Below are 15,578 nucleotides of genomic sequence, written 5' to 3' on the forward strand. Positions count from 1 at the left end.
TCACCCAGAAAAAAAACATATACCCTATGCTGGTTAAGAGCTAGATATCGAGCTAGCCTACCAGCCTAGGGTATGTTTTTTTTAACAGGGAATGCTGGTCACGAGCTGGTTAAACATCTAGCTTACAAACTTGTTTTCATTAGATGATCAGTTTCCACCTTGGCCATCAAATTACCTGGTGCTCTAATTTAATAAGGAAAAAAACATTATGTCTTTATCATTTACATTTTATTAAGTAGAAAAATTATACATTATTTTACATTTTAAAGTCCACCCACTGCAATTGTTCCCTGCAATACAAAGTATGATCATTAAAAGCAAAAAAAAAAAATAATAATTAAAAAACACAATCAGTGATTTCCTGAGTGTTCCAGCACTACGCTTTTGTTTGTTCCCTACTCCAACACCTTTTAAAACTTTACAGTTAGCTGAATCAGCCTCTATGAGAGAAAACACAACACTGTGCAGAACTTGGGAGCCCCAAAACCACCTTTGGCATTCCATGTTTTAAAACAGGGGTGTCCAGTGGAATCCAAAAAGGCTCAGTCTTGCTGCACGTTTTCATGTCAGTTCAATCAGTTATTTGATTAACTACTAATTAATTAAACAAGTGGAATAATATGTGCTACTGGATGCCTCATTAGCCCTTTCAGATAAGATTGGACACTCCTATTATAATATAGTCTAATAAAGACTTTTTTGTTTTAAGAAAAAAGGGTTAATTACAAAAGGTTTTAATTATTAAACAATAAATATAAACAATAAAAACATAACATCTGATATTACACCAAATAAAGAAGCACTTCAAAACTTTAGGCACTATATATATTTTAAGGTGCTTTGTGGAAATCTTAGAATTTACTGTGTAGTTATTTGAAGGCTTAATGCATGTCTGCAAAACTGCTCCTAAGAGTTAAAAAGGGTTCATATTTAAAAGCGTCTGAGCCCAAATCAATGAAGTCCAAAAAATGTCTCCTTAAATGCATAATACAGAAATGTATGTAGGAACTTTTTGGTCACGTCTTCCTTGTGTGTTTTGTGTGAAAAACATCCACTGTAGTCTCATGGCATTCTCTCAAGTCATAATCACAGTAGCCAATGGAGAAGCGGCCCTGTAAAATAAAAAAGGACACTTAATCATTCAGTGACATGATAGTGTAGGGTGAAACCTTTAAATATCTAGATCACATACACAAAAATTATATTTAGCACATTAAAATTCTTACTTTAGGTTTTTTAAAATAATCAAGCCCTCTGCCAATCTTGATGATCCAACCGTTGTCAAACCTGAGTAAACAAACCTTTCAATAAGCTTTGGGAAACTTGATGTTTAAGAAAATTGTAAATATTGATTTGTATTGTTCATATGGTGAATACTACCTTATCTCTCGGTCATGAATAGTGGATGAATAAGCAATGTCCAGACAAACATTCTGATTCTGCAAGGACTGTTTAATTTCTGCTAGGGCACTGACCTGCAGAGAGGCACTATCCTGGAGAAAAAGGATAATGAATTATGTAGATTCTACTTTTACATGTTTTCTTTTAAAGTATTCATATGATTCATTTTTATAAAAATATCACATGTTGATTCTATGCTGAAGCAAAACACTTACTTCATCTTGTGAGGTCAGAAGATGAATAATTTTAACATCACATTTTGCTTTCAGCAGCATCTCACAGAAACGCAGAAAGTTGTACAGCTGCAAATCAACAAAAATACTTATTTTCAAGATCCAATTATTATGAGACATAAACAACACTGGTTTCATCTCCTCTTTATGTCTGTTTCTACTGTAGGTACAATACACCACTGGCTTTCTGTTGAACTGTCATCAATAAACAGTCTGTGACTTACCTGGTGCACGTGGCGTATGTAAGGGTCTTCCACCCAGACCTCCGTAAGCCCTTCCCTTATGTACGGTTTAAAAAGGTTCTCATAGCTGAAACCAGTAGCATTGTCTGTAATCCTAATCTGCTCATGGTATTTGCCCTCTAAACAAAAGAAAGTACAATAATGAACAAATGACAACAAGCTTTAAATACTGCAAGAAATGTACAGGTAAGCCCACACACTGTTTTAAATGACAAAATGTATTGTTTTTAGAGCAAAAAATAATAAGATTCTATAATAACAGATTCTGCCCTCAATTTAGTTTAATTCAATACCTTCTTTCACTTTGTTTAGGTGCAACTTTATCTGCTCAGCTCGATCCATGTACCCTTTGATCTTCTCTCTGTAGTGGACTTTTTTGGAGTCATCCTTCACCGCTGAGGAAAAACAAGTCAGTGAAAGTAATAATAATCTCATCCCAGTATGAAACAGAATTTTAATGTTATTTGTTCCAAACAATATCATGAAAATAATAAAAAAAAAATAATGAAATGAAACTCCTGTCTGTTGTTTTGTTTTGTCTGATCTGTAGACAGTGTTCTCTCATTATCAGAGTTGACTAGTTTCTATATTTGCAAAGCTACAATATCAGGTCTTTAAGTGTCTTAAAGTGCCATTTGTGATGTAGAATTAGTTTCAGAATAATTGTTAAAGTGTCTGTTTACCTTTCAGCACATCTATCAGTAACTGGATGCCCTCTTGGTAGCACACCAGAGACTCCTGAAAGCGTGAGCTGTGATCCAGCTCCACGGCTCTCTTCAGCACAGAGATGGCTGATGTTTCCATACCGGGGAGGCAGTTTAGGGCCATGGTCGAGTTTACCCGTTCACAGACCGGTTAGTCAGTCAGACAGAATCACTGCTTTACATTCACACCACACAGACACTCACACACACAGGCACTGCTCCTACTAACCCTGATATCAATTAGCGAGTTACCAAACTAACTTACTAACACACGGGTTTTCCCCATTCAGGTCACATTTTCAGCGCATTTTCTCCTCTTATCTGAAGAAGTGTCTCAGAAATGTGAAAATAAGAGCAGCTCATGCACTGAAACCAGCGCTCAATACAGAGGAGAATTCACACTTAAAAACGTCTTCCGGGTTTTTCAGACGCTAGAGGGCGCTACCGAGTGAGCGCAAAATGAATGGGTTTATATGAATGTAACAAAATCACAGTTTATAAATGCAATATAAAATGCTTCAGTACCGAAGATATAATTATTTTAAGCTTTTAAACTGGAAAGGAACAGAAGACTGATCATACCATTAACCCGACTATGTGCCATGATTTACCTTTTAGATCCAGCGTCAATTACAATGAACATCATGTAGTTTCTTTCTAATTGAGACCTGTTGTCCATATGAATAGATCAAAAACCAGCCAATGAAACAGTAGCTTAGCCCTGCCTACTGCACTGGACAAAAAAAAATTAGCAACTCAGACATTAGGGTATGTCAGCACTACAGAACCAATGAGTAAAACAAGCTCATTCTTACTAATTCTTTGTAATTTAGAACACTTTTTAAATCAGGTTTAGAAATAAAATGTTTTGGTTAATTGGATTCACTTTATAGATTTTATATTATGAGAGTAGTGTCTTATTTTTGTGCATTACAGGCAGAAAACAGCCTTCTTATATTTTTCCATCACTGGAACATAATTCATGTCTAAAATGGATATAAAACAAACCGCAATAATGATCCTGCTGGAATTTTGATAAAATGTTTATATTGCCCCTTATCTATTCTTTGTGCGTAGTGTAATAATGCTGCCCGAAGGAACTCTCTCGAAGGTATCAATAGATGTCTGTCTGTCTGTCTTTTGAACGTGCTGTGGCTGTTTCTCCAGAATCACCTCACCTCTCCAGTCAGTGCACAGTAGCCGTGATGCTAGCGAATCTGTTGTTCGAAATAAATTTTTTTGTAGAACATAGAAACGTACGTTTTCCTCGCTTTTTTTTTTAGCAATACACTTTATTATACTTGCTACGAGTAAAGAAAAATATTGGACAAGAAGTTAGACATTGTTTTTAATTTGAGTTTTTAGCCTTTTAGCTTCATTCACCCCCATTCATTGAGAACTCACTGGCGGGCTCCCTCTAGCGTTTCTCAGTCATTTTCTGACATGACGGGGGAAACAGGGAGTGGGCAGGATCTTCATAAAGCGGCTCTGGTAACGTACAGAGTGCGCTTCAATAAACCTTCCCCCTGGAAATTAAACCGAACACAGAGCTCAAATCTGCACGCCCCGAAATTAACAGTATCATAACGAGAATCACATAACTGATTGTACAGGCTGTGTGCAAAAATATATTATTTTAATATAGTACAGAATTTGAAAGTAAGCTATAAATATATAGAAATAGGCATTTGCAAGTGTTACAAATATAGGAACCAAATTTCTCGCCGGATAGAGGCCACCTTCAGCCTGTCTGAAACGTGCTGAGATACATTAGTGTGATCAGGGACAGCCTGGTTTAACAATCTAAACTGAGGAATAAAAGGTTTTGGGTAGAAATACTCCTGTCGATAGACAGATATAGACGTTAGCTAGTGTGGTTTTACTATAACCGCGCTGGGCTGGGTGTTTGTTAGCTTGCTAAGCTGTCTAGCCTAGCCTGGTTCAGCTCCTGGTGGCTGTCTGGCTGATAGATAACCTTGGATCCAGTGTTGTGATGTGAGTCTCAGACATGGCAGCTCTGTGTCGAGTCCTGCACCTCTCAGCCCCAGGCTGGGTAAAGGTAGGGCTGTGACCGTATTTACCACATTTCATAACGTTGTATGTTTATTATAATGTCAAAGGGTTGTTTTCCCGGCGTGTCATGATAATCTTTAATGCATTGTGATTGCAGAATATTCCTGAAGCAGCAGCAGCAGCATGGCCTTTGCACATGATTAGCCGCAGCAAGTTCACAAAATCCCGCATTCCCCCACAGGTGTGTAAATGATCTTAACATCACAGGGATGTAGGGAGTGATACGATTTTCACCTTGACATCAAGAGCCAGCACAGAGCATCTAAAAGTAATTAGCTATTAGCAGAATCTGGTATACTGAGAAACTCAGTATAGTTCTAGCGGTATTCAGAGATCCACTGCTTTACACACAGCACACAGTTTACAGATAACACAAGATTTAATCTCAAGGGGATACCATACCCAGTGCCAGTTTGCTGGCTAAAGGTGTATAATACAGGCCCACTCCCCTCTTTATTTTTTTACCCCTACTGCTTGTTTTTTTACTGTAACACCTCTCATTGAAACAGAGATACAAAGGGAATGGGTTAAATCCTCCCCCTAAGAATTGGGACAAACCTTCAAGCACCCGATGAAGCTTCAAGCAGTGAAGTTCAGCAACTTGCTGCTGGTTAACTAGTTAACTTTTGGCATTGTTTGTCATCAGAAAGGGGTGAGGTGGTGCAACAATAAACTACTATTGTCCATTACTTAATTCCGCTGTGATGGGGGAGCTTTAATTTAATTTAATTTCTCTGTTCCACCTTAAAATGCTGCAGAATCTGCTGTCTGCAACATTTAAGGTGGAACTAAAAAGGTAGATAGCAAGCTAGTAGTTTCAATTGGCTACCTTTTATGTGTGTTATGAATGCCATGGCCTTAAACATTGAAACTACACAATAATCTATGGTAATGTAGTGGTCATTTTATTTTTTGACCAGGAAAAGACTCATTTGTGGGTTTATTTGGGCGCTTGTGCCACCATCTTGCCAGTGATTCTCATAGTCCTTTATTTGGAGTGTGCCTCCAAACAGACTAATTACCAGCTTATTAAATAGTTTTCTTCAATAGTTTTAGTGTATGTAAAATAACAATCACAAAAAATGCAGATATTAAAAAGGGAAAATAATAATACATATATAGCAATAACTTGGAACATGGAAGTTGTTTTATATATCTTAAAACAAGGATAAAACAGATTTTTAAAATCTGTACTGCTGTTGGCAATTATTCATCTGAAATCTAAAATGCTTGAAAACTGAGCTTACAAACATATCTGCCTCTACAATGCAGGTATTTGAAGAGCGATCAAAGGAGCATGAGAAGTATGGTGGTGATCCAGAGCAGCCACATAAACTGCATATAGTGACTCGTGTTAAAGGCACATCAAGACGACCTTACTGGGAAAAGAAGGTGGTAAAGAGTTTGGGCTTAATGAAGGTGAGCTCAAGTTTAATATCTCTTTTCTATACTTTCATCACTAGGTTTTTATTTTTTATTGGCAACAAATCAATTCCTGTTAAAATACTTGTCAACATCTTATTAAATATCTTGACTGTTTTTCTGTTTGGCAGGCACATGAGCCCAGAGTACACAAGAACACCACATCAGTGAATAACCAGCTGAAAATCATTAAGCATCTTGTCAAGTAGGTTTTTTTTGTTCCTCATTAAAAGTATTTTCTATCAGTTGTTTGGAGAGTTTAAGCATATTGGCGAGTCCTTACCCCTCCTTTAATCTAGCATACAGATTAATGCACTTTATTTCTTACGAGGGGTTCTTAGTGCCTTTTGTGTGTGATTTAATGCAATTAATCTAAAAAATAAGCTGTTTAGTTGCATGTTTGGGTCGTTTTGAGCAAATTGTAAGCCTACCCAGGACTAACAGCACAGAACACCACTACTACAACCCCTGGCAAACCCCTGAATCACGGGCCTCAGAAGATGTTTATTCATATGTTTAATTTTGTCAAAAAAGATCACAGACATGACACAAAACTAAAGTCATTTCAAATGGCAACTTTCTGGCTTTAAGAAACACTATAAGAAATCAAGATAAAAATTGTGGCAGTCAGTAACAGTTAATTATTTAGACCAAGCAGAGGGAAAAAAATATAGAATCACTCATTTCTGAGGAAAAAATTATGGAATCATGAAAAACAAACAGAACACTCCAACACCTCACTAGTATTTTGTTGCACCACCTCTGGCTTTTATAACAGCTTGCAGTCTCTAAGGAACGGACTCAATGAGTGACAAACGGTACTCTTCATCAATCTAGCTCTTCATCAGACTTTCTCTGATTGCTGTTGCCAGACCAGCTTTGCAGGTTGGAGCCTTTTCATGGACCATTTTCCTTCCACCAAAGATTTTCAATTGGATTGTGATCCGGACTATTTGCAGGCCATAACATTGACCTTGATGTCTTTTTTTCAAGGAATGTTTTCACAGTTTTTGCTCAATGGCAAGATGCATTATCATTTTGAAAAATGATTTCATCATCCCCAAACATCATTTCAATTGATGGGATAAGAAAGGTGTTCAAAATATCAATGTAAAGTTGTGCATTTATCGAAGATGTATTGATAGCCATCTCCCCAGTGCCTTTACCTGACATGCAGCACCATATCATTAATGACTGTGGAAATTTGCATGTTCTCTTCATCTTTATAAATCTCATTGGAACGGCACCAAATTAAATTTCCAGCTTCATCACCTTTCCCAATGCAGGTTCGCGATTCATCACTGAATATGACTTTCATCGAGTCATCCACAGTCCACGACTGCTTTTCCTTAGCCTATTGTAACCTTGTTTTTTCTGTTTAGGTGTTAATGATGGCTTTTGTTTAGCTTTTCTGTATTTAAATCCCATTTCTTTTAGGCGGTTTCTTACAGTTCGTTCACAGAAGTTGACTCCAGTTTTCTCCCATATGTTTTGTTGTGCATTTTCTGTTTTCGAGACATTCTGCTTTATGTTTTCTGTCTTCATTGTTCTACCAGTATGTTTGCCTTTATAAACCTTATCATGTTGTTTGTATTTGGTCCAGAAACAACCAACATCTTTTGCAACATTGCGTGTTGCTTTCCCCCATTTTTAAGAGTTTGAGTTTAATCCTCTCCTTTGTTTCAATTAACATCTCTCATTTTGGAGCCATGATTCATGTCAGTCCATTTGGTGCAACAGCTCTCCAAGGTGCAATCACTTCTTTTTAGATGCAGACTAATGAGCAGGCCCAAGTTGATGCAGGTGTTAGTTTTGGGAATGACAATTTAGAGGGTGATTCCATCATTTTTTCCTCAGAAATAATTGATTCCATAATTTTTTCTTTTGCTTGGTCTAAATAATTAACTGTCACTGACTGCCACATTTTTTTATTGATTTCTTATAGTGTTTCTTAAAGCCATAAAGTTGCCATTTGAAATGGCTTTTTTTCTACTAAGTTAAACACCTAAAATAATTAAATTACTCACCTAAAATAATTTAATTATTTTAGGTGAGTAGTTGTACTACTCACCTAAAATAAGAATCCATATCCTTGTTAATTGTATGATATATGATATTTAACATAATTTAATAAGGTTGGCTCATTTTTGTTGGGTAAGAATTATAACATGCACATCTATGACCCCTTTACTGATCCTAGTTGTTTTATATGTAGAATTGAACCTTTGAAGCTTCCTTATGGGCTACCTTCAGAAGAAGAAATGGCAGACTCCTATCTGAACAGCAAAGGGGAACTGGTGGTGAGACGTCTTCAGAAGCCTGTGGAACAGAAAACCATCGAGTCGTAGCTTCTCATGTTTTTTTTTATTACGTTCTGCATACATTAAATATTTTGTTGAGTCAAAGTAAATCTTGGAGTCTTGTTTTTTCCCCCAAAAAATGTAAAAAAAGTCTACATCTACATGTATTAGAATTACAGAGAAATATCTATAGGCTTGTAAATGCAGTGAAAAGTGAGATGTTGTGGTATTACCAACACCTTACTGAGTTCTTTTGAAATGTCAGTCCAAGCTAAGCATGTGCATATTAAAACATTATCTAAACAAAACAAAAAGGGAGCTCGTTACAACTTTTTAATTTTAAGTGAAAATAATAGAACAATAAAATAGATGAGAAGGTGCACACTCAATGCTTCATCCTGTCAATTTTAATTGATTGTTGATTGTAAAAGGAAAAAAGCATTTTTCAAAACCTTAGACAATGAACTAAACATGACACTAATCGGATAAAAAATAAACCTACTGATGTCTAAATGTGTGAAAGACGTACCTGGATTTACATCATGTTAAAGAATAAGATATTGCAAACATAAATGTGTGACAGGTACAATGTGACTTAAGATAAAAGGCACTCTTATTTGAATAAGCCTCATTTAAGCCAGTTATCCACAATTTAGCAATATCCCTGGCTTAATATTTTCTGTATTAAAAGGTCTAATAAATTAATTATAATACAATTTTAATATGGCTGCCTTAATAAATTAAAGTTTTAACTGAATTATATACGTGAAACTTATACATGGAGTAAAATAATTAGAGGTAATTTGAACATTTCATAGAATAAAATATTCCTCTAATGGGCTAAATGTGCAAATGTAATAAAATACATAAAATAATGACATCACAGGGCTCATGGTGAACAAGCTGAACTGTCTGGTATGGAGCACATTTGTCCAAACATCTATGTTGCTGTAGTAACTGATAGAGGCTTAAGTGTTCCTTAATGGAACTGAATTTGAGCAAAATGACCCACGCTTGTCTCACAAAGCCCAGCTTATTGACTTTGCTTTGTGGACCCCCACCAGATCTCAGGTTTATTAAAACACAAGCAATTTAAAGTCTTTATTTCCTGAATCTGCTACACCATCAAGCTGGAATCAGTGCTGTCCTCTTGAAGCATTTCATCCAAAATTACTGACTACATTGCTTTTTGCAAAAAGTTACCAAACCCCTGCTTGCTGAGAAAAATGACAAACAATTAATTTCTTACATTTAAACAGTGATCAAATTTATTGCTTGACAGTCCAAGTTAAATCCTTTGAGATTTACTTACAATTAATAATGAATACACATATCTTTGTATACATAAAGTGTATACATTTACACATTTGCATGTATACATGTATATGTATGCATTAAATGTATACAAAGCTATATTCCATCGAAATAGTACATAATTAGTGTATCAAAGGAAAGTGATCATAAACAAATGTTAAATAACAAAAACAAAATGATAACCCAAGTTTGTACTACAAGACTTTGTACTTTTTTTGTAGAAAGCCCTGAGAAACAAAATGAGATGTTTGTCTTTTCTAATCATCATCAGATTCAGAGTCCGAGTCATAGCCTTTCCCTCTGATTGTTTTTTTCTCCACCTTGGTAAACTTTGATGCTGGTTTCTGTCCAATAGCAGGTGGCTCCATGATATTCCCACTGAAAGAACACGAGAAAACACAGTTTAGTACAGATGTGGTGGTGTATCCAGTCATAAAGAGAATACTAAAGCATCTATGTGATAAACGTGATGCAGAACCTAATCTCAAACAAAAGTTTCTACTATAAACCTTTCAATGAAATTTTAACAGAAAGCATTTCATGGAAATTTTGGCATACTTCTATTTTATGTTGTATGAGAAAAGAAAAACTGAAAAGAAAATGAAAACGATCCTCATCAGGTTTAATAGGGAAATTTGAATATAGGATTGGTGGGGAAGTCAGTGTTCTGGACAGCTGTAGGGTATATAGAGCACGTTCAATGTGTAGGGGTAATACACTGAACATGCTACCTACATGTTTATAACTCAGGGGAGGGGGTGGAACCAATCAAATAAATAGGGTAAACCTGAATATTGTTTAAATAAATTCTGTGAAACTACATAATTCCTGTATGGAGTATGGCAGAATCACACTACAGTGATATTGTCTTAGTATTAGGAGATACCTTGTAATTCTGACACCTTCTCAGGCGGGTAACTGAACACGGACTTTGGACTTTTATTTTAAACTCTGTATGGTACACAGAATTAACAAGGTGGACATTACACCCCCAAAACGTGTGTAAGGAAAAAAGTGGTTTATCTACCTATAGTTGATGATGTCTGAACAGCCCAGTCTCCACTCCAGCATTTCAGTAGAGAACTCGTCTGTGTTACCAAGATCGCCGAAGCCCACTACATAGTCCTTAGTCTTCCCATCTTTCACCAGAGCCAGCGTGGGGATGACTTTAATCCTGAGCCTCTCTGTTAGAAACGGAGCCTTTTCCACATTCAACTTGATGAACTTTGTCTCCAGATGTTTCTTTGCCAAGATGTGCAAGTGTTTGTCTAGAATTTGGCATCTTTAATGAAGAGATAAACAAGTTTATCAAATTTGAATAAAAAGTGTATTAAGATATGTATAGTATATTTAATATGCATACTTCTACTTAAACCTATAGGTTACCTCTCACTACTTATCAACAAGAGAAACCAATGCAAGTTTGGTTTTGTCTTAAAAATAATTTGTGCAAAATAATACACACAGAGATATCAAAATTAGTGTTATTGATGCCTTTTAGAAACATGTTCTATACCAAGCACAAAATAAAGTACACTTTAAGATTCTGTTTTAAGTAGAAACATTACAGAGTACAAAAGACCAGATTAAGAACAGAAGCCTGGTATAAACATACTAACCTGAAGGTGGAGTCCCTGTAGAAATGGCAGACCACACTCTTGCTTTCTTTGACCTCAGTAAAGAAGTCTTTCTCGCTCGGGATTTCTTTGTATTCTCCATGACCTTTAGATAGCCACTCCTAATAGAAGAACAGCATTAATAACATTTTACATTCTAAATTTTAAAGCTTATACTTATTTTGGTGTTTTACAGCAACAACTGTTTATTAAAGTGTTGTACATGGTTCTTTCAAGTAACTTCAAATATGTATTAAGCATGGTTTACCATTTACAGTAGATCAACATGGCATGCCAGTGTCTTTATAAAAACACAATATCTCCAACCATTGTGCCCACCTGTTTCTGTTTCTGGGCTTTCTTTAGGGCCTCCAGCCGCCTTTCCTTCAGACATTCCAGTTCATCCTCATCCATTCGCTCCAACTTATCCAGCTCAGCATCTAGCTGCTCCTCAACAAGCCGTGCTGAGTGCAGCATCTGCTGTTCCAGCGCCTTCGCTACAATCTCCATTGACTGGCTGGCCATTTTTCTTCTTCTTTCCTGGCCTTCTTTGCTCCCCTTTCTCTCTGAATGATGTAAAACAAAATTAAACTCAAGCTTATGCGAAGCTTTTGTTGATCAAACAGTTGATGTAGATGAAAGAACATTTTGGGCTTTTGTCTTTCATTTTTACATAATTTGAATCTGGCATTTGTTCTTTAAATTGTGTCAAAATCTCATGATAAATGGACCCGAATACATGATAAGATAAAAGCTTTTTACATTGATTTTTATATATTTGTTTGTGCCTTTTAATCGATTCAATTACATCGAACATCACTAATTAGTATCTATATTACTGATACAATAAATATTTTAATATGTTTATTGCTCGCATTATCCGCCAATATTCTGTAAGGGGTCTTTACTCAACATCCGGGGCACTGAGAAAGGCGTGTCCATGGAAACCGACCCTCTACAACAGGAGATGAAATGTGCTAATGTTGCTTCATTAACAGCTAACAAAATAAATAACTATTCTCTCTCATTATCTGTAGAAAACTGGAGGGTAGTTAACAAATGAAATGCAATTGAATGAACGGAGAGTTAGAGATAACGCAGACTATCTCTAACAATACACTATCCGCTAACAGGTTAGCCGACAAGCTGTTAGCTCTGTGACCGGTGTTCTGTCAAGTTCTGCTCCCTGTCAAACCGTGCTGCCCTAGTTCACGTTAAACTGTAAAAATACAAAATAATAGAACATGCTGGCAGTAGAAGTGTCGGTATGATATTTGGATAGTCTAAATTACTTTAACTGGAGTCAAGGCAATATATATGGTTAAAAAACACACACACATTATTTATATACGCGCATGCGCAGAGTTGCTAAGTAGCACATACAGATGGGTTGCACAACACGATATAACACCGACTCTTCCCGGCTCGGACTGAAACATGGAGCGGTCGGCCGGAGAGACAGCTAACGTTCGCTGACTAACGCCGTCAAGTCCCGCATTTAGACCCAGACACAACCTCCACCTGAACTAACCTAATTTACGCAACACCAAAACGTTAGTTCTTTAGGTTAAACTGAGCAAACCATAACAGCTAGTTCAGCTTAAGTTAATGGTGAACTGTGTTGTGCTAGCTAGACAAGTAACGTTAGCTACGTTAGCTTAGCTTCCAGGGTGCTTTACATAAAAAAGAAAGGCGAACAGGCTGAAGTTCCACGTTAACAAGAGTGTACCGATAGGTAATAAAATGAGCAGTTATACTATCCGTATAAAACCTATGTACTTCCAAATGTTAATAAAATGTAACTGAGCTAGTTAACCAGGGTTAGCTGCTTTAGCTTACCGGCGCGGCTTTCTGTGAGGCGGGACCGTGACGCACTCTCTCCGTCCGGCTACTGCGCAGATCAGAGCCTCAACTCGGAGCCTCAACAGAGCCGCCGGTTTATGGAGACCCCGCCCATGTCTGCCCGAGTACAGCAGAGTCCTGAATGAACTGAGGTGAATGGAGATTTTTTTCGTTTTGGAAAGTAGAATCAAATATTACAATATAGAACAAAATACCAGTCAGAATTATGGAGCTAAATTAGTGCCAAAACTATGCAAATAAAGAAAACGTATTCTGTAAATATGATACTATTTGCAAACAAACACGTTTTACAAATACAAAACGTACGTTAACTATCTAACACACAGGGTGTGTTTTACAAACACAAAACCTGATAGTTGTAAATATATATGTAAACTTTAAATAAATACACAGCTGTTTTCTAATACATTGCTCTTAACAAACAAATAACACGTTTTACAAATGCAAAAAGCAATAAATAAAACAAATAAAACATGATTTTCAAACATTACTGTGTCATGATTTTACAAACACGCACAGCCCATTTGTAAATCACGTGACTTTTGGCACACTTTTAGCAGAGTCGCAAACTCGTGTTGAGATTTTCTCACAAATACACCCAACCTCGTTTACAAGAAGTGGCTGCACGGCAAAGCAAGCTCTACTGTCCAGCGCTCCCCAGTGCATTAATTTACACCATAGACTGTGTATAGCTCAGAGACTGTAAAAAAAATATGGACGCCGTGTCGCCGTTCCCATTCATTCAATGAAAATGAAGCCAAAATCTTCCGCCATGTTACCGATCCTGATACCCGAGTCTGCGCAGTAGAGACAAGAGGAGGGAGAAAGACTGTGGAGAGACAGCCTACTCATTTAAATAACCCCGCCCCTGAGGGCTGCCTCGCGGTCACAGGCTGCAGAGCGGAGTGGAGCTGACGGTCTGTTATTGGCCCCGCCCATAACCAGCTCTTTTACAATAACCACACCTTTTTTGAATAGAGCTGAATAACGTTTTTAAAAACGAGTTCTGTGGGGATATAAATTTTGATAATATAAGCAGAGGTTACACTAGCTGTTGCATTTAAATAAAGGAGGTAGAATTACAGTATATCTAACCAAACACCAATGCAAAGTATTTCAGCATGAAAGCAGGTGTAACAGTGTCCTATGTCATAACTGGTAATGTTAACTATCATAACACGGTAATGTTTGAAAATCATGTTTTATTTAATGCTTTTTGTATTTGCAAAACGTGTTATATTTGTTTGTTAAGAGCAATGTATTAGAAAACAATTGTGTTTGTTTGCAAGTAGTGGTCGCTCAGGTGTTGCTTCGTAGTTGCCATGGTACCCTATGTAGATGGCTGGGTTTTTTTTAAATGTATTAGTATCATACTCCGATTTGAAGGGTGCCAAAATTTGGAAAACATTCTGCAAATCCGTTTTTGCATGGAAACAGTGTCTGATCAAAAAGCTGTTTAGAACACACAAGTACAAAATTAAATCGAACAGTTTGCAGTTGGGAGGAAAAAACACTGGGCCAGGATGTATGGCAAAAAAATCAACAGGTTATTAAAAATAGAAATAATAAGAGAGTTATTGTAGTTGTAATTGTAAAAAAAATGACTATAGGATTTACATATTCTCATGAAAAATACACAATACATGAAGGAATTAGTCAGAATTTGCAGAAATCAGTTGCAAAATGTAAAATTTGTTTATTGTGCAAACTGCAACGTATTAAAAATTACATCAACCTTGCCCCAGTTCAGTGAAATTGTGTTACTAATTAGCATTTAAAAATTTAAGGGGTTTCAATGTATGGATACCTGATTGTAATTTTGCCAAAGAGTAGTGAATGTATTTTTTGATACTTTTTATTAACATATAATTTGTAGAAAAATGTTGCATTTAACAAATCTGAGTTAGTTTATGGGCGGGGACACCCACAGGTGCTCCAGTCTTTGAGTTGAGCTCTATTCAGGAGAAATGGTGAATTCAATCAGTAATATGTGGTTTACTTCTGTATTCTGTTTTCTAAAGTCAGTCGTTGTAATATTTAATGCAGCTACTTAATGCATGTCAGTCAGTGAGGTCATTTTAAAAATGACTTAGCTGTAAACATTAGCATGCAGAGTAACATAGTATGACACAAATGTAAGGCATTTATTTTTATCCAGTTGGCTGGCCTAAATAATTATGAGCAGAAAAGAACCTAAAAAGAACTGTTAGAATTTGGTAAGTTTCTACTGTTCTAATTGAGGGCTGCTGGGCATTCCTGTCCCATGACATGTGGCATGTCAGTGTAATTTTGTTATTTTAAAGGACTTAAAATAAAAACTCTTTTAAACAGATGTCTTCAGAGTAACATAAATGAAATAAAATACATGTAAAATGTCAATTAAATTATTGCATAAATGTTCACCCCTTTT

The 15,578-nt window shown here is 36.4% G+C and overlaps 3 protein-coding genes across 3 annotated transcripts; 1 reads left to right on the forward strand and 2 right to left on the reverse strand.

Annotated features, from left to right (window-relative positions):
* Positions 1-213: 213 nt before the first annotated feature.
* On the reverse strand, positions 214-2,985 carry mitd1 (MIT, microtubule interacting and transport, domain containing 1). Its single transcript, XM_007255564.4, has 7 exons — positions 2,560-2,985; positions 2,170-2,271; positions 1,859-1,995; positions 1,617-1,703; positions 1,381-1,493; positions 1,227-1,287; positions 214-1,112 (listed from the first exon to the last, which is right to left on the reverse strand). Exons 1-7 carry the CDS (start codon positions 2,702-2,704, stop codon positions 1,017-1,019), a joined length of 741 nt encoding a protein of 246 aa, XP_007255626.1. The 5' UTR covers positions 2,705-2,985; the 3' UTR covers positions 214-1,016.
* Positions 2,986-4,120: 1,135 nt separating this feature from the next.
* mrpl30 (mitochondrial ribosomal protein L30) lies at positions 4,121-8,485 on the forward strand. Its single transcript, XM_007255566.3, has 5 exons — positions 4,121-4,639; positions 4,751-4,834; positions 5,926-6,072; positions 6,207-6,280; positions 8,291-8,485. The coding sequence occupies exons 1-5, from the start codon at positions 4,589-4,591 to the stop codon at positions 8,421-8,423; spliced, it is 489 nt and encodes a 162-aa protein (XP_007255628.3). The 5' UTR covers positions 4,121-4,588; the 3' UTR covers positions 8,424-8,485.
* Positions 8,486-9,616: 1,131 nt separating this feature from the next.
* Positions 9,617-13,264, reverse strand: txndc9 (thioredoxin domain containing 9). Its single transcript, XM_007255565.4, has 5 exons — positions 13,145-13,264; positions 11,645-11,871; positions 11,309-11,427; positions 10,717-10,971; positions 9,617-10,067 (listed from the first exon to the last, which is right to left on the reverse strand). The coding sequence occupies exons 2-5, from the start codon at positions 11,828-11,830 to the stop codon at positions 9,947-9,949; spliced, it is 681 nt and encodes a 226-aa protein (XP_007255627.2). The 5' UTR covers positions 11,831-11,871; positions 13,145-13,264; the 3' UTR covers positions 9,617-9,946.
* Between the last annotated feature and the right edge of the window lie 2,314 nt (positions 13,265-15,578).

Source organism: Astyanax mexicanus, chromosome 11, assembly GCF_023375975.1.
Source record: "Astyanax mexicanus isolate ESR-SI-001 chromosome 11, AstMex3_surface, whole genome shotgun sequence".
Taxonomy (NCBI): Eukaryota; Metazoa; Chordata; class Actinopteri; order Characiformes; family Acestrorhamphidae; genus Astyanax; species Astyanax mexicanus.

Excerpts from the sequence above, each read along its gene's own strand:
- mitd1 (XM_007255564.4), bottom strand. The coding sequence starts at position 2,704 with ATGGCCCTAAACTGCCTCCCCGGTATGGAAACATCAGCCATCTCTGTG. Across the intron at positions 1,704-1,858 it reads ACATACGCCACGTGCACCAG|CTGTACAACTTTCTGCGTTT; the intron begins GTAAGTCACAGA and ends GTTGATTTGCAG. Across the intron at positions 1,494-1,616 it reads TTCTGACCTCACAAGATGAA|GATAGTGCCTCTCTGCAGGT; the intron begins GTAAGTGTTTTG and ends CTTTTTCTCCAG.
- mrpl30 (XM_007255566.3), top strand. The coding sequence starts at position 4,589 with ATGGCAGCTCTGTGTCGAGTCCTGCACCTCTCAGCCCCAGGCTGGGTA. Across the intron at positions 4,640-4,750 it reads CAGCCCCAGGCTGGGTAAAG|AATATTCCTGAAGCAGCAGC; the intron begins GTAGGGCTGTGA and ends TTGTGATTGCAG. Across the intron at positions 6,281-8,290 it reads ATCATTAAGCATCTTGTCAA|AATTGAACCTTTGAAGCTTC; the intron begins GTAGGTTTTTTT and ends TTTTATATGTAG.
- txndc9 (XM_007255565.4), bottom strand. The coding sequence starts at position 11,830 with ATGGCCAGCCAGTCAATGGAGATTGTAGCGAAGGCGCTGGAACAGCAG. Across the intron at positions 11,428-11,644 it reads AAGCCCAGAAACAGAAACAG|GAGTGGCTATCTAAAGGTCA; the intron begins GTGGGCACAATG and ends TTCTTCTATTAG. Across the intron at positions 10,068-10,716 it reads TCAGACATCATCAACTATAG|TGGGAATATCATGGAGCCAC; the intron begins GTAGATAAACCA and ends GTGTTCTTTCAG.